This window comes from Cynocephalus volans, chromosome 5 (genome assembly GCF_027409185.1).
Source record: "Cynocephalus volans isolate mCynVol1 chromosome 5, mCynVol1.pri, whole genome shotgun sequence".
NCBI lineage: Eukaryota > Metazoa > Chordata > Mammalia > Dermoptera > Cynocephalidae > Cynocephalus > Cynocephalus volans.
Window position 1 is genome coordinate 91,478,366 of NC_084464.1, and position 18,640 is coordinate 91,497,005.

The 18,640-nt window shown below is 37.3% G+C and overlaps 1 protein-coding gene across 1 annotated transcript in view; it reads left to right on the forward strand.

Annotated features, from left to right (window-relative positions):
• The first annotated feature begins 8,139 nt into the window (after positions 1 to 8,139).
• CFAP206 (cilia and flagella associated protein 206) overlaps positions 8,140 to 18,640 on the forward strand; it is a 35,750-nt gene continuing 25,249 nt past the window's right edge. Inside the window, exons 1-6 of the mRNA XM_063098339.1 lie at positions 8,140 to 8,247; positions 8,867 to 8,950; positions 11,137 to 11,227; positions 12,664 to 12,852; positions 13,152 to 13,310; positions 14,816 to 15,024. Coding sequence (XP_062954409.1) covers positions 8,140 to 8,247; positions 8,867 to 8,950; positions 11,137 to 11,227; positions 12,664 to 12,852; positions 13,152 to 13,310; positions 14,816 to 15,024 — 840 coding nt within the window. The remainder of the gene's footprint in view (positions 8,248 to 8,866; positions 8,951 to 11,136; positions 11,228 to 12,663; positions 12,853 to 13,151; positions 13,311 to 14,815; positions 15,025 to 18,640) is intronic.

Sequence of the window (18,640 nt, forward strand, 5' to 3'; positions counted from 1 at the left end):
TTAAGCTTTAAATTAAAGAGTGCTTGCAGGTAGGTGGGGATCCTAAGGCAGGGGAGCCAAAGCTGGCATCAGAGGAGGCTGTTCTTCTGAAGATCTGTAGTTTAAGTGCCTCCCCCTTTCTCTCCAAAATGTTAATTTCCTTCTGAAATCACCGTAACTCTTCAGTAAATACATTATAGACATCTAAAATTTCTACCCGTTTTTCACCCACTTTCTCCTGTACTCACCTCCCTGACCCAAATAGTCTGCTGAGACTATTACATTCCAGGCTCTGTCCTTAGGTGCTGGGTCCCCAACAAGATACGTTCCCTGCCTTCAAGGAGCTTATGGTCTAGGAAAGGAGACCAACAAGAAAATAGACTTCCATGGACTACTGAGAACTTTGTCAGGTGTAAGTACTGGGGGAGTGGGAGTGACTGCTTAATGAGTGGGGAATTTCCTTTTGGAGTGTTGAAAATGTTTTGGAACTAGACAGAGGTGAAGGATTTGAACGTTTAGAACCCTTAGCCCAATATTGGCAGGTCAGAAAAAGTTTAATGCAAGATATGGCTTCTGAAGACATGGAGGAATTAACTAAGCAAAGAGAAAAGGGGACATTCAGACAGAGTGAGTAACCTTATGCAAAAGTCTGAAGGTCAAAGAAAAATGGAAGTTTTCAGTCAGCAAGTCAATTCAACATGGCCAGAGAATGGAGAATGCAGTCTGGTGGGAGAAGGGAGGTGGTTGTGAGAGCTGAGATTGATCGGTGAGCTGAGATCTGATCACGGAGGGTCTTGGGTGTTGTGCCGAGGAGCCTGGAGTACCCCAAGGCCACTGAGAAACCTTCACAAGGTTCTAAGCAGGGGAAAGACAGAACCAGATTTATGGTTTTGAAAGATCATTTTAATGTAGGCAAAGAATTGGAGGAGTTCAAGACTGGAGGCAGGGGGCTCGATTTGTTTGTGGTTGCAGTAGTCCAGGCAAGAAAAGATAATTGATTTAATGAATGCAGGAGAAGTGGGAATGGAGAAAGTGAATTGATTTTATAGACATTAATGAAGACTTGATCAGTAGTTAAGGACTGGAGAGACGGTGTAGGAGTGGATGGGCAAAAGACAGGAAGAAACTCACCTTCAAGGAAAGCTATACAGTAACATTTTTCACATATATAAAATACATAAGTAGGGCACATCGGAGTTCATCATGGGGGGCTGCCGATGTGTCACTGATATGTTGTCCCTCACTCCCTAGAGTTGAGAATCACTGGCACAGATGCTATAATGACAAAGGTTTTATGCTTTGGGTCCTATTTTCCCGATGAGGACTATGAGTAAGAAATTGCACCTGAAGGACTATTATCACCCCCACTGTTTTTAGAGGCTTGGATATGATTATAACAGAATTAAGTGAATTATTTTTTCATTTTGTGTTTTTATAATTTTCATTTCTTTTGTAATTCATGGAAGAGCAGAATCCTATGCTTGTGTATCTGTCATAAATGTCTCAATTTCTCCCCTGACTTAGGTTGTAAAAATCTACTGCCTGATCCATGTGATGGAAAAAGAGTTGGAGAACAAATAATTAATGGTTTCACTCATCATTTATCTTACCTTTAAAGATGGCTAATAGTCACAAAGAAAAGTAGATGTTTAAGGGTAGGGCTAATGAACTTAAGAAGCTATGCTATTTTTGCATCAGGAAACTCAGCTATCTGCCTTTTTCTGCCTCTTCATATCTGTGCCCATGTAAGTAACCTCTAAAAAGGAATCTCTGTAAGGAAGATGATTAAGAAATGATCTTGTGATGTGGGAACAGACGTGGGAAAGTAGATGAAAATAACTCATGCTTATCTTAGGAGAAACTGGTGACTCGCATTGTCTGGCATGTTCCACAATTTCTTTCTCATTGCCCTGAAAACTCAGCTTCTCACTCTATTATCAAGGCTTTTTGTGCAGAAGAAAAGTTTAAACTGGAAAAGGAAATTGTGAGCTAATCCCAGGACTCTGTGACTTTCGCAGTTTCAACATCGATATACTCTGTACACATATTACATAGACTAACACGATGGCTGTACTAAAAAAAATAGAGCTACTGTTGTGCAGCATGTGGATAATAATGGAAAACAAAAGTGAAACAGGGTAAAAAGTACAATATCTGTGTTTTTTTTAACTTTTGAGGATTTAAAAAAAAAAAGGTCAATAGCCAAAAAGCATAACTAAAAGTAGAGTTTTACATTATTGTGCCTTTTCTTTACTTTTTATGATGAAATGTAACATTTACTGTTGAATGAATAATTTTAGAGTAAACACCATATAGCCATTATCCAGGAACAAATTAAAAATTAGAGTTTTTTTACTCACTGAGTCATGTATGAGCTTCAGAGAATCTGTGAATTCTCTGAAATTATATGTAAAATTAGTGACTTTATGCATTTTTCTAGGGGAAAGAATCTAGATATTTAAAGAGTTCCCCTCAAATTTTAAATACTGATTAGAGAAACAGGACTAAGATGGCTCTGCAACATAGTACCTTTTCAATCTTAGACTAGCTAGTTCTCTGTATCTTGATTTCTATATTGTAAAACAAAATGACAACAGTTCACTGTCTTGTGAGGCTGTTTTGAGGAACAGATGAGTTATTATCTATCTGTGAAAGAGCTTTGTAAACTCTAAAGTACTCTTCCAAATGTTAATTACATATCTCTACTAGTAATTGGAAAATCTAACTTACGTCTTTACAATACCTAAAGAACTGTTAAATTGCTTTTGCTGATCCAGGTTGGTTTAAGTGCCCTAGTCTAGTATGACAACAGCTAGTCTGGCAACACTGCCATGCCAGCCCAAGCCAGCTCTCTGTTCTTCCCATGCTGCTCCTGAGCTGCTGAACAGTTTCTGAAGAAAATCACTTAACTTGACAGATGGCTTACACTTTAGATTCATTTGCTCTCAAGACTTTAAGAAAAAGAAATATATATACTCTCCTCTCTAAAAGTTTGATAGTCTCTGTCACCTTAAAGTCACTTAGTAATAAAAAATTATCTCCTAACATTTTTGAAGGTAATTCTTTAGCTTTGAAATAAAATAATTTGATAAAATGGAGTTCACTTCTTCTAGGATGACTTCTATCACAATTGGTCAGTTCTATTTATTTTAAGTTACATGAAATCCACCACAGTATGTAGATTTGCAGCCTAGTGTTCTGAAACAACATAAAGTTTGGTTTCTCGTCTAACAAAACTGAGAAAAATTCTCATGCCTTCTTTTTCTCAAGGTGAGTATATCCAATTCCTTCTATTTTTTTCTGACATAATTCTTATAATTTTCTGGATGCACTCTAGTACCTCCATGTTTCTTTTAAAATGCCATTTGCTACCATGTTAAAACTAAGAAAAATGAGTTCTACAAAAACTGGAAATCTAATAAATCACGGGAGTAGGAAATATATTTTCATAGTTGATTTTCATAATAACAGTAATAAAGGTAACAATAATAGTATCTAAAATTTATCAGTCCTTTTGTTTATGCCAGACACTGTGCTAAGTGCTTCATAAGGATTATCTCAGTTTATTCTGCCAAGTCTATGAGGTAGATGCTATTATTCTCTGTTTTATAAATGAAAAATTTGGATCATTAAAAGGTTTATAGATGAACTATTACCACAATAATACTGTATAATAAGCCACCCCAAAATTCAATGGTTTAAAACAATACTCATTTATAATCACTGATTTACAGGATGGCTGGAGTTCAGCTGATCTAGGCTGAGCCCAGTTGAGCATTTCTGCATCTCGTTGTAGGATCAGTTCAGGCAATTCTGCACCATATGCTTCTTGTTCTTCTCCTTGGACCAAAGAGCTAGCGAGGGTACATTCTTCTCACAGCAGTGACACAGGCTCAAGAGAGAAATCAGCAATGTGGGGTCTTTTAAGGTCTTGGCTCTGAATTGGGCACACTGTCACTTTTATCACATCCCACTGACCAAAGCAAGTCACATAGCTAAATTCAAAGTCAAGGGAAGGATACTGCACCCAAGTTCATGGCAAGAATGTGGATGCAGGAAGGAGTGAAGAATTAGAGAGAATAATTCATTGTAGCACAAAAGGCTAAATAATATTTCCATAGTCAAAACCATTGTAGCGGGCAGAGATTGAGTTTGGCTGAATATAGCAGAAAATCCAAATATCACTGGCTTAATAAAGTAGGGGTTCATTTTCTCTAATGTTATGGGAAGTCTGGAGGTAGCCACTCAAGAAGCTGATATGACTGCTCTGTGATATTACCAGAAACTCGGGCTTCTTTCTAAAATTTTGTTCCATCATCCATAAGGTATAACTCTGTCACCTTCCTGTTGACAACAGGTTGCTAGAGTTTCAGCCAGCACATTCTCATTTCAAGTAGAAGAAAAGGAAAGGAAATAGACATAAAATGAAAGGGCCTCCCAGACACCCCATTCAGTGATTGCACTCACATCTCGTTGGCTAGGACCATGTGACAGGCCACCTCTCGCTGAAAAAGGGGTTGAGATAAATATATATATATAAACAAATATATATATTATTTTTTCTGAAAGACAACACTGTCATTCCCAGCACAGAGTTAGTAAGGAAGAAGAAGAAAATTGATATTAAGTAGGCAATTAGCAATATCAGACAAACCAAGGAAGTTTTTGTGCCAGGATTCACCCATTAGCTTAAATTTGTACTTAACATGGTAGTATTATTTTTATATTTTTAAAAATATAAGACAAACACTTAAGGTTTTTGTTAACATTATTTTTAATGCCTGCCTAGTATTCCATTTTATTAGCATTTAAAAAATATCAGGTGTTTAGATTTCCAGTATTATGCTATTTTAAATCTTGTTACTCTGAACATCTATTTTTGCACAAGCTTCATCTACATTCCAGGAAAATTTTCTAGAAGGAAAAAATTTAAAAAATCCTTTTATACTATGACTTGTGTATTCTTGAGTTTATATGTCGATTCATTTCCGAGTAATCTAGGAATGCCCTTAAGCAAAGTATTTGGGCATATTTGTTTGCAATTTGAGAAAAATTATTGTTTAAAAACAAAGCTTTGTTGTTTGATGATCTGCTTCTAATGTTTATCTAATCCTGTTTCACACTTTCATATTAAGGGACAAAACGTCATCCCAACTCCAGATGTAACAGCCTGAATAGAAGTTACTCTATTTTGTTAAGTTTCTAAATTAAAAAGTTTGTTTTTTCTTACTTTTGTAACCCAAACCACGTACATAGCTTGTAGCTGGACATTAGAATACAGTGATTCTTGTTCACGTGATTGCTAGAACATAATGACTTTTGCTCACATTGTACACAGAATAATTATAGAAGAAATTATTAACCCAGGTGGTCTTTCTTTACTAGCTCACTAACTAGGTCTTTTTGAGGTTAACAGGAACTGAATCCGTGACTCAACTTGACGGAGGATGGTCACCATGAATCAGCTCCCACCCAAGAAGTTCTTTAATGTTTATCTGAAATTTTATGATTATGCCTGTAAGTCTCTGCTTAGATCACCAAGAATCAGCCCTTCTACCACCTGTTCCTATAAAACCTTTGACAAGTCTGGGAAAAGTGGAGATGGTCTTTGAGACATAAGTCCACCATTTCCCCAGGCTGCCAGCTTCCTGATCAAAGGCTACCTTTCCTTACACCAACACTTGTCTCTCAATTATTGGCTATTGATCAGCAAGCAAACGGACCTTTGGGTTTTGTAACACAGACATGGATGCGTCCTTATCATGAGCTTTTTTTTTTTTTTTTTTTCTTATCGGTAAGGGGATCGCAACTCAGCCAGTGAGCGCACCCGGCCATCCCTATATGGGATCCGAACCTGCGGCCTCTGGCGATACCAGCGCCGCACTAGCCCGAGTGAGCCATTTTTTTTTTTTTTTTTTTTTTTTTTGTCTTTTTGTGACCAGCCATACCGCGCTCAGCCAGTGAGCGCAGGGCCATATCCTATATAGGATCCGAACCCGCGGCGGGAGCGCCACTGCCCTCCCAAGCGCTGCACTCTCCCGAGTGCGCCATGGGGCCGGCCCTACTTCTGTTTTTTAAAGATAGATACTTTCATAAGAACTCCATTTGTCAACGACACAACCCCTCCTTTTTCCCATTCTCTCCAACTGGCTCCTCCCTTTCCTTCCCTCCCCCTTTCTAAACCACCCTATAGGTTCCCACGCTAGCAAAATAACATCCTTGTTTAAAAAATCTTGTGCTTGAATATCTTAATCCCTGAGGTGTATGTACTGAACGTGTCTTTCTTCGCCTGGGATTTTGGTCCTTCTGATTTTTCTTTGTTTTGAAGGTTTTTCTGGCCCATTCTTTGGGAAAACACTCTCAAGATAGGGCCCAGCCACGCCTCCGCGACCTTAGCCCCGCCCACACCGTGGCCCCGCCTTCCTAGGTCGCCAGCGTTCCATCTCCATGGTTACGCAGCCGCCCTCAAGAGCCTTGCTGCACTGAAGGCTGTGGCGAGGGCCCCGGGGCAGAATCCGATAGACGCGGCTCTTGCTCTCCATTCCAGCCCAGGTCAACCCACGAGGGGCTGCGCGCCCTTGAACCGGAGGCGTAGCCCGTGAGGAGGCGAACGTGGGTCGGTGGGCAGAGCCGAGGCCGCTGGAGGACCCGGCGGCCTCGTTGAGACGTAACTCTCAGTCACCACCCCTCTGGCTGCGCCGCCGCTGAGCGGAAACAGCGGTCACTTCCTGCCGGAGGCGCCCAGCTCCGCAGGTCAGACCTTTTTACCCGCAGTGCCTCGGCACCGCTCGCACCCCCAGCGGCCTGAACGCGGATTTAGTGCTGTACAGTAATTGGACAGGGGGGGCCGGGAAAGGCACTGAGGAGCGGCCGCAGCGGCCCCGAGCGTGTGGCCCGACATGTCGCACGCATGCGCACACAGACGCACGCACGCGTGGCCAACGTTCCTTGGGTGCTCCTTACAAGCTACTGTTTAAGCTCCTGCGTTATGTCATGCACTGTTATGTCATGCACTGTTATCTAACCACTAAATATGCAGAACTCATTTAGTCCTCACAACTCTGGGAAGAGTACTAATAGCATCCATATTTTTCAGGTGAGAAAAGTGTCTCGTAAAGAGATGAAGCAGGGCCGAGCCCGTGGCGCACTTGGTAGAGTGCCGCGCTGGGAGCGCGGCAACGCTCCCGCCGCGGGTTCGGATCCTATATAAGAATGACTGGTGCACTCACTGGCTGAGTGCCGGTCACGAAAAAAAAAAAAAAACGACAAAAAAAAAAAAAAAAAAAAGAGATGAAGCAAATGCCCGAGGTCCCACACCTAGACAGTAGTTGGGTCACGTTGGAATCCCGGCAATCTAGTGTTACTGGGCAAAATGCCAAATGTTACCTTATCCATCCACCCAAATGCTGATAGTGCTGAGTGTTAGCTTTATCTACCTGGTATTGCCTTTGCTACACTCTACATGTTAAGTTCCCCTGTGTTCAGTTACTGGTACTCGGGAAAATCAGGAAACTCGATTAAAATCCACTTTTTCCTGGCTTTTAGTAAATGGAATTAATAAACAGGAGTTCATTTTTTTTCCCCATGAGGTATCACTTTCATATGTTTTGATTTTTTTGCTTTTTTGTTTTTATCGAGTCTAAACTCCAACTTGAATGTACAGAAGAGAATTTAGATGATTTGAGCCAAGAATTGTTTTCTACTATTCTGTTACAGTTATGAAGGTCATTAAAGTTATGAAAGTGAATGTTAGAGTTATGAAGGTGAATGAGGTGGAATAAACATTTCCTCTTTCAAGCTGTATTCTGCTGCCTGCACATTTAGGGGGTTGTTTTCTCATTAATTCTTTTTTCCCCAAAAAATACCATTTAGTCTTTTTTAAAATATAAAAATAGCATAATATAAATATACTTTTGGTCACACCATCATTTAAGTAAAGAAATGTTTTAATCATTTAATGTCCAAATTGCTCTCTCTGTCATCAAAGTCCATTTAAAAAAAGAAAAAACCCAACTAATGAAAAACCAGAGGGGCCTAGATACTAATAAGTTAATAGATAATATTATGACTCTTTACAAATATAGTAGTGGAGAAATCTGAAGAGATGTAATATATAAATGCAATTTTTTAAAAAACCAATCATTGCTTTATTTAGCCAGAATGCCTCCCACTCAGGCAGAAAGTGTTATAAAGAATATCATACGAGAAATAAGACAAGAATGTGCAGCCCGTGGAGAGATTGTTTCTGAAACCCTGGTTGCTTTTATGGTAAGAATATTTTTGCAAATTACTGCTTTGTTAAAAATTTTTTTTATGTGATACCCATTTTCCCGTTGAAATTTTGTGAAGCTTTCCTAGATGCTTTTCAGTTGAAAACATTGAGATCATCAGGCAAGTTAATGTAAAATATTTTTTTAAAGTCCATAAAGCATGCCAATTCTAGATTTATAGAGACTGATTTAGAAGATTTTGATGAATTTTAGAAATATCAATAATGTTCTGTGTAGGAATTTTTTTAACAGGTATTTTTTTGTTTGCTGTTGTAAAAATTACTTATTGCTGTAGTTTCTCTGTTCTTGCTTTTGGTTAACAATATATGATAAAAATACTATAACATTTACGATAGTTTTCCAATCTAAAATCTAGCCATTGCTTTCAATGTATTTCCCCATATAATTTTTCTAGCACCGTATTCAAGTTTGTTGTTTATTGCTTCCTTTCTTCAACCTCTAACGAAAGTGCTGATAAGTTGGATTATGAGAAAAATAACTGAAAAATCAACCCCTGAGTAATCAAGAGGTAGTTGTTTAAAAAATGGAAGCATATTAAACTAATTTTATAATAATATGAAATAAAATTACTTAGTGGAGTCTTTTCCTACTCTCAGGTGAAAGCTGTTGTCCTGGATCCAAGTAATGGCTTTAACGTGGATAGAACACTCATAAAAAGTGATGTGCAGAAACTTGTTAAGGTGATTATCCAGCAGTCCTCAAATGTGTAATTATTTGTTCTCAACTCTAAAAACAGTATTTGTAGTAGCCATTATTGCCTTCAGCTGCATGAAACAAAACCCCACAAAATAGTAGTACAAACAAAGGAGGGATATATTTTTCTCATAAAACAAAGTCTGGAGATACGCATAGGCTGTTCATCTTGGCTTCCTGGGCTACCATCCATGGCATATGGCTTTCATCCCGTGGTTGGAAGATAGCTCTTCTAAGTCTAGGCAGGAAGAAGGGGGAAAAGCAAGGGGGATAAGCAAAGGGCAAAATGTGTGTGCCAATTGGGTCTGTCACTTTCTATCTTGAAAATAATAGTTTTCCCTGAATCCTTCCCATCTGTTTACATTTATTGGCCAGAATGATACTGTAAGTGACCCTGGGACATTCTTTTTTTTTTTTTTTTTTTTTTTCTTAAGTGAGCAAATCTTTGCCCCAGTCCAAATTGGGGATCTGTTAGTAAGGAGGGAGAGGCATGAATTCTGGGCAGGAAAGAGCATCTATAACAGTATTTAGTGATATCTTGTTATTAATCTGTTACATTGAGAATATTATTAATTGGTTTGTCATATACTGTAAAGTTAAATAGAATTAAACTACAAGAGTCCTAAATTAAGATTTATATAACTCATTCAATGTAATTTATGTTTTACAACTCTAAAGGAAAAAATTAAAACCACAGCAAAATAATTCATAGTTATAAATCAAGCAGATGTGCCTGAAAACTGGTTTTAAGAGCTAAAGAAGGCAAGCACTTTAGACATCTTTAATGTTGTTCGTATGCTTTAAGCTTGACTCACTAAATTTAGTTGCTTAGTCTGTATTTTCTAAAAATTCAGCGTTGTTTTTTTTCTCCTGGGCTTAATGAATTTAGTTCTCTCCTTCACACAAACGACTTGAAGCAAGCTTTCCCAAACTTGTGTATGGACATTTACTGGGCTCATGAAAATCACAGGGAAAATTTCATCATCCTGTCTTCTCTCACAACCAGCATTCACATAGTGGAGAACAGGTCTGTGTGCATATGCTACAGGAAAAAGATGGAAAGAGTTGTGAAAGCCTGGAGCTGGGGAATACGTTGTCGGGATGATTTAGCAGTAGAGACTCCATGATTCCACAGGAAGCCTACAACTGGGTCTTTCTGGGCTGATTTAAAATGTGGTATAAAGCCTGTTCTTAGCAATAGGGGAAATGACCGTGATGGTCAGTCAGAAATTTCACTGGAGAGCTAAGGAGGAGAATCAAGGAGTGCTAGAAAATAAGTTTTTCTTCTTTTCATAGCTCAAGAACAGTTTTTCTCCCCCCCCCCCACCACCTTCCCCAACTCAACTAAGTTGAAGAGAATCAAGCACTTTTAATGACAGGTACATAAACTATCAGTGTATATCATAATTCAAGTGACAAAAATCGTTTTCTTTCCTCTCAATTAAAAATCATGAAGGTGAGCTAATCTTTTTATTTGTCAAGTCTGCTTTTATAACAGTACTTCTTTATCTGGAGGGATCCAGGTGCACAGGCTTCCATAAAGACAGAGTATCCAGTCCTCACTACGTTCTCCTCTCCCTCCTCCCAGGAAAGCGGCTGGTGCTTGGCGAGATGGGTTGAGAGTGATGCTGCCATGAGTCTGACAGCTGCAGTATAGAAAGCCTAGTGGGTGAGAAGGGGGAGGGAGTGGGGGAGGGAGGAGAGGAGAGGAGAGGAGAGAAGAGAAGGAAGGAAAAAAAATTCAGATTGACATCCAGTCTAAAGAGGCAAGGCAAAGAAAGGGAATGACCATCGACATGGGGGAGAAGAATGGAGGAAAACAGACCGAAAGAAGCAGAGGGTAGATCGAGAAAAATTTTGTGAGGAGAGGAGGGTAGCTGCAGCAGCTTTTTATGAAATGAATGTGACCTCCAGCATCAGCAAAGAGGGGACGGTGGTGTGGTGATACTGGCTAACTCAAGGGACGTCACTTAGTACTTAATAAGTGTGGTTGGCTGGGTCAACTATAAAGCCTGAATCCTCAAGAAGAAAAAAATAATAAAAGGGGTTATTGGTGGATAAATATCAGGAACCACCGCTTTGATATTTCCAGTTTTTTTAAAAAATAACTTTAGAAAATACTTGAATGTTTCAGAAAATGTAACTAAAGCATTCATGCTCTATTCTTTTCTAGCTTTGTGTGGCTCGGCTATTGGATAGTCAAAATCCATCCCTGGACACTATTAAGATGCAAGTCTACTTTGATATGAATTACACAAGTCGAGGTAACATATCTACCTATTGTGATACTTTGTTTTTAAAGATTTCATTTTGTATTTCAGGAAAGAAAGACTTCATTTGGTTGACAATGAATTCTTAGATGAATCTAACAATTTAATTTTTTGTCAGTCTTTTGAAATGTTTTCCAGCTTTGAAAAATAATGTTAGAAATGTTAACCAGTGACCTTTATGAGTATTAAAAGCCCATCAAATTATTATGTTAATAATAATAAAGTTTCCAAATCTGTTGCTTTAACTTTTATGGTGCTAATACATAATTAGAAATTAAAACCACCACCCCATTGAAGTTAAAAGTTTTTAATTTGCAGATAGGCTTGTTCCTGCTGTGTATTATTATCTCAATATACTTACCTAAAATATGTAACTACCCAAAAATGAAATGGATGGGAAATTTAAGTTTAGAGTTTATTTCATTATATAAGTAATTTAATGCATACATCAAAGATAAATTGGAAACAAGAGAAAAAGGAAAATACATTTCTTTATAGACTGCCTCTGCCCCTACTAGAATGCAATCATTATTAACCATTTGGTGATTTTGTCTTTTCTCTCTCCATGTATGAGTTTCAGTTACATCACATACGTAAAATCATGTATCTGGGGTTTTTTTTGTTTGTTTTTGTTTTTTGTTTTGTTTGCTTAATAATGAAATTATAAAGCAGTAAAATGTCATGGAATTTATGAAATTTCATTTATATTTGTTTAATTTTCAAAAAGTTCACAGTTTTTGTGGTAAGATTATAACGCAGGATTAATATGTTAATTATTGCCCTTGTAATATGGGGTGTCTTACTGAGTCAGTTGCAAGAATTGTATTGCTTGTGAAGATGGTCTCCTGCTACAATTAAGTCAGTACCTCAGCATATCACAGGGAGGAGGAGGAGGAGGGATACATTTCTTGATGCAACATCATATTATCAGTAATCAGCTATTCAAAGGAAATTTATCTAGAACTAACATAGAAATACACATAATTGAAAAGGAATATATATGCTACATATATATTTATACTGTATGTGCTTACATATAGCATACTACATGTGCTTACATGTGGTATGAATATACAATACGTATACATTTTACATATAGTATTTAAAAATATATATATATATATATGTTGTAGAAATGGTCTTCTGTACTTCTCTGCTTAATTGGAAGGTTTTAGCCCTTTCAGATATTTACTCTTTGGATTGTCTGTTTAAAGTCTTATGTGTTTTGACAAAATATTCTGTTTAAATCACTGGGTTTTTGTCTTGAGGTTACTTGCTGGCCACCGTTTTTTATTTCATTATTACATCTTAAGAAAGCACTTGTTTTCACGTGGTAGAATTGCCATACCCAAGCCAATTTTTCTCTGGTCCTTATGTGAGAAGAATTCTAAATATCAAATATATGGAACATTGTTGTTTGCCAATTTTAGAGGAATTTCTTGAAGAACATCACCGGGTCCTAGAGTCTAGATTAGGCTCCGTTAGGAGAGAAATTACAGATAACAGAGCTTGTGCTAGAGAAGAATTGGAAAGCCTCTACCGAAAGATCGTCAGCTATGTGTTACTACGCTCTGGGCTTGGATCCCCTACAAACATCAAGATTGTCAGAGAGGCAACAGGTAAAAAATATAAAGTTTCCATTCCATAAGTGAAAATATATGATCATTGTATTTTATAAACTATGTTAAATTAGACATCTTAAAGACTGACGTTCCCTTTTTATATGAAAAAACAATCAGCACAAATAAGAGGTTGATAAATTTTGCTATGTATTCTGTAATGGGATATCAGAAATTTGAACAATAAGTAACTCTAGAAAGATAGACCCTAACTTTTTCCTGAAAGAAAGAAACTTGTGATTTAAGTTCTGATATCTTTATTCTATCATTTTGTTTTCTTTTTCTATGGTTTATTTTAGCTGCCCTACAGAGTGTGTTTCCTCAGGCTGAGCTTGGGACATTTCTAACTCTTTCTAAGAAGGACAAAGAACGCCAGCTGAAAGAACTCACTATGATTGTTACTGGAATTCGTTTATTTAACAGAGACTGTGGAAAAGGAGGAGAAGGCATTGATGATTGTAGGTATATCATTAGGTTAATTCTAAATGTTATATATGTTTAAAATTTAACTTGCACAGGGAGGAAAATAATACACAACCTACCGCTGGCATTTTAAGATTTCAGATTGGCATTTTGAGATTTTTTTCACTATTCCTAGGAAACAACTACTATTCATAATGGGTAGTAATTTTTACTTTTGCTGGAGCAAGATTTTAGATTTTATGTACCATGATGCTAGTATGGGAAGATGTATTAGCCTGTTTCTATTGTTTATAACAAAATACCTGGAACTGGGTAATTTATAAAGAAAACAAAATTTATTGCTTACAGTTTCAGAGGCTGGGAAGTCCAACGTCCAGGGAACACAGCTGGTGAAGGCCCTGGTGTTGGCAACAGTGATGGCAGGATATCACATTACGAAATAGTAGAGCAGAGAGAAACCTCTCATGTGATCTTCTTTTAAAGTCCTCAGAACCACACCCCTGACCACCATTATTAATCCATTCACTATGGCATGGTCCTACAATCTAATGACCTCTTCAAGGCCCCACCCTCCAATTACCATAATAGGATTTCCCATCCTCCGAACAGTTAAACAGTGGGAATTAAGCTTCTAGTGTATGAACTTGGGGACACAATTCAATTAATCCACAGCAGAAGATGAATCAGTGAGAGGAATGAGGGGGCCTGACCCAGAAGTTAGCCTCCCCAATTTACTGGGGTTTTGTATTCTTTAATCCAAGTTAGATAACCAAAAGGGAGTAAAACTCAGTGATTTAAAAAATAAAAATCACCCTGAAGGAAGACAGTTGCTGGTGCAGTTAATGGAATGAAAAGGTCCAAGAGGAGATATTTGCAAATCTGTAAATTCAGGAGTATCTACTATGTTGTCATATACTTAATGTATTCTTTATTAATAAGTTTGAAGGTACGTATGAATTATTTAATTAAGGACCTACCAGGAGAAGTAACTTCTTATGAATTTGGTACTCCTGTAAGGCCCGTTGATAAGATATTAGTGTCTTTTACCAGATTACTGATCCAGTATGATAGGGTAATATTTTCCATTTTAAAAACTGTTCTTAAAAAGTCAAATTCCATTCTTCATAAAGTTTCTACCCTTGCTAGACTATTCTGTTATTTTGTAGCATCCAGGTGAGTTTCTTAAGAAGCATGCTTTTGTTGTTGTTGTTGTTTTTCATTGTTACAAATAGAAAGTAAGATATACAGAGGAGGATCAGTGGGCTTTCTAGAGGCACATGGTCAACAATATGTAATATGAAAGTCTACTTGTTCTTTAAACTCTTCATATTTTAGTGACAAAAGGCAATCTGCTGTAACTTTTGGTTATCATTCAGACAGTAACTTCATGGTGTGGGACCCGTGAAACACATGCCTCATTATTAATTTGGGAAAAAACCTAATTCAACTTAATGCTTAAAATATGACTACTTTCTAGGCTTTTTCACCTTAATTCATTTTAGACTCTTTCATGCCTGTCTTTTTGTACCCTTAAAAACAGTGCCAGCTATTCTGCACGAAGCAATCCCAGCCACCACTCAGCATATTGATTCCCAACTTCAGATTGCCCAGGACCAGGCATACCGCTACACAGCCATCCTTGAGAAGATAACAAAGAACCCACTCATGAGTTTAGAATTTCAGCCGTATATGTTAAAAGAAGCACTGTATAATGTGCGACAATATGAGATATTCCTTCAGATCATTTTGGTGAGTTAATTTCACAAGATCTGGCTGTTTTTGTAGAACACAATCTCTTTGTAAACTTGTATTATGAGGCTAAATCAGGTAGACCCAGGTTACTAATTAAGAAGGCAACCTCAATAACTGCTCAGATTCTATTGCCTTGGTGAGACTAGGAACTAAAATAGAAATGGGTAAGTTGAATTTTGATTTTAATGAAAATATATTGGTAGAAATCGATTTTTTAATTGTTCGTTCTCTTTGGTACTCAACAGTATGATTGTTAACATGCTGTGGTTAAGCAGTGGTATAAAAGGGTACTTCAAAAAGTTCGTGGGAAAATAGAATTAAAAAATAATATGAATCTTTCATGAACATTTTGAAGTACCCTTGGATCTGTATGTGAGTAATACTATGTTGTTTGTTTTAATTTGAAGCAAGTGTTTAACACATTGTTTGGCAGGTGGTTGGCACGCAAATAATTTTTGTGTAATTATTTGTTCTTATTGTAAAAACCAGAAGAAAAGATTTTTATATCTGATGTTTTTAGAGTCAATGAACAAGTCAAACAATACCTCAAATGATTGGAAGACATGGTAAAATAGTGGTTATAAATTTCTTTTCAAGCAGCAGTGTACTTTCTTTTAGCTATGAACTTATTCAGAATCCTAAAAATATAAAATAGATATCTAGATGAAGGGATTGCAGTACCCTTTCACTAAGTGATATACACATGCCACCTTAGGGTGTCAGGGAACACAGTCTGTTAACTACTGAATGACAGCAAGCTATGTTCCCGCTGGTCATTGTTTACCTTTATGCAGCCTCTACTTTCCAATAACCATAAGACTTGGGGTCAATGGAAATGTCTTTTGTATGACTGAATACTGATTTCTCGAGGGACAGAATAGGATGTGGTTCTGATCCCCTCTTCTTTTTAACTCTTGTATGTAAATGACTTGATACTACTTTTGGATGCACTTGGTCTGTCCTCTCTCTTTAGCTATAAAAATAAACATCATGATGACATGATTTCATTGCAACAAACTAGGGGTGATCCTCACAACTGGCCTACTGTCTGATTGCCTTCAAAAGGAAGGACTCTAAATTACCTGTTCAAAACCAAATCATCATCTTGGGTAGATGTTCCCCTATCATTGACTTGTGCTATCAGCCTTTTGTAACTAGTCAGATACTAAGAGGATTTTATAATCAGTTTATATTGAAGTGCCTATGGGTCCACAGGAGTAGAACTTCAGGTTCACTTTTGTCATCTTCATTCGGAGGGGATATTACGGATATTACAAGAAAGAACCCTGGGAAACTGTCACACATAGTGTAAAGATGTTGCAGAGAAAGCTGATATTATATGGTGTCTTCTCACAGCTTTCAGCCATGAATCATATCCAACCAATTTACAGCCTTAAATTCTCAGAGTTCTACCTCTCACAGCTATAGGGACAGTGAGTAGAATGTAGAAGTGATGAGTATAGCCTCTGAAACCAGACTGCATGGGTTCTAATCCTGACTTTGCCATTTACTAAATCTGTGTCCTTGAGGAAGTTAGTTAACTTCCCTGTGCCTTGGTTTCTTCACCTGTAAAATGGAGTTATTAATAGTGTCCACGGTGTAAATAAGATAGAAAAATGCCTGGCACATAGTAAGAGCTCAATAAATTGACGATGAGGAGGATTATGAGGATGAGAATGATGATGTTTATGATTACTATCATCATCATTGTTAGACTGTAACAGAACAGCCCTGATTTCATTTTGGTAGGGAAACAAGATGAAGAGTTTTTATTTTTTCAGGCAGTATCTCATTTCTAAGCTCCTTGCTGCTTGTATTACTGAAAAGGATAACTTTCTTATCTTAGCACTCTTCATGGCTATATCATACTGACTTTAGTAAGGGGCAAGATGAGTTTCCTTAACTTTCTAACTCTGCTGCTCAAAGAGTCTTTCTTTTTGTTGTTAGTATTTTTAACTTATCCAATCCTTCCCCATCAATCTGTCTTAGTTACAGTTTAGGTTGATTATTACAGAATGGATATTGGTTTAATCAGTATTACCTCTAGGTTATAAAATATGTCAATTTATATTTAGCTGAGACTTTTTCCTATCTTGGTGTTGTCAGCACCACGCTCTCCCAAGTGAGCTAACCAGCCATCCCTATATAGGGATCTGAACCTGTGGCCTTGGTGTTATCAGCACCACGCTCTCCCAAGTGAGCCATGGGCCGGCCCTTGAATATTCTTTTTAAAGTCACATTATTTGAACAAATATTAATTAAAACATTAAAAAAAATTCTCTCTTGCCAAAGCTACATTCAGTTTATGTAAAAATTTTTTTTTTTTCTTTAAAAGATGACTGTTAAGGGGATCTTAACCCTTGACTTGGTGTTGTCAGCACCACACTCACCCAGTGAGCTAACCGGCCATCCCTATATGGGATCCAAACCCATGGCCTTGGTGTTATCAGCACCACACTCTCCTGAGTGAGCCACAGGCCAGCCCAGTTTATGTAAAACATTTTTAAAATCCAATTATAGACTGGGTAAGATAGTTGTTTTATTTTGTTACATTTATGAACAAAAAAATTTTTTAGTTGAACTGTGATAATATTTGACATTTCTTGTCATTTCAAAATAGTATAGTAAAGCATATGGTTAGGCTACAGATGTCTGAGAACTTAAATGCACTTTATTCTCTTCAAATAAATGTCATTCTTTTACACTGTACTGATAAACCCACACCAGAACCATTTTCTGGTCAAATCTTAGGCAATGCAGTACAATAGTTAAGAGCTGGGCTCTGGGCTTAGATGGTTTGGGGTAGAACCATTAATTTACCTATTATTAGTTGTATATTCTTGGGCAGTTTACTTACCTTTCTGTTCTTTGGATTTCTCATTTGTACTTACCCCTTTCTGTACTTGTGTTGTGGAAACGGACTCGGTAAGAAGCGACCGTCACTCGGAAGGCTGGAGAGTCAGGAGTTTACTACACTAGCAGGCCCAGAGAGACTAATGCCTGAAAAATCTGGACCCCGAGCTCAGATCTCACACAGTTTTTATAAGCGGACTCTTCCTAGGCTTTTATACATTTTTTTTTTCTTCTCAGCATTCACTAGGCTAGCAGTCTGTGCAGATAAGTGAGCTCTTGTTACAATAGCCAAAAATACAAGCAGTGATGAATAGCCAGACTAGTGGAGCAAGCAAACATAGTTTCAAGGACAAGATATTACTTCAAGAACAAATCAGGCTTATGAGAATATTATCTCAGCATTTTCCCCAACATAAGTATTTAATATGGTGTTTAATGTGTAGTAAGAATAAATGTTTGTAATTATTTCAAATTCAGCATTTAGCAATTTACTATCAAATTATCATTGTTGTATCAGAAATACATTGTTTTTCTTTCTGTGTTGTGATTTTTAAGATTTTTTTTTGCATTTTCAATGTAACTTTATTAAATGTTGGTGTCAAAATAGTTTTCAGAGGAACATCTCATTAATTTTACCATTGTGAAATGGGAAAATAACAGCTATACAGCTATACAAAGTGGATTCCTAAGGATCCACTTCTCAGGAATGCAATTAGATTTAATGTCTAAGAATACCTATATTCATTTTTAAAAATTTTTA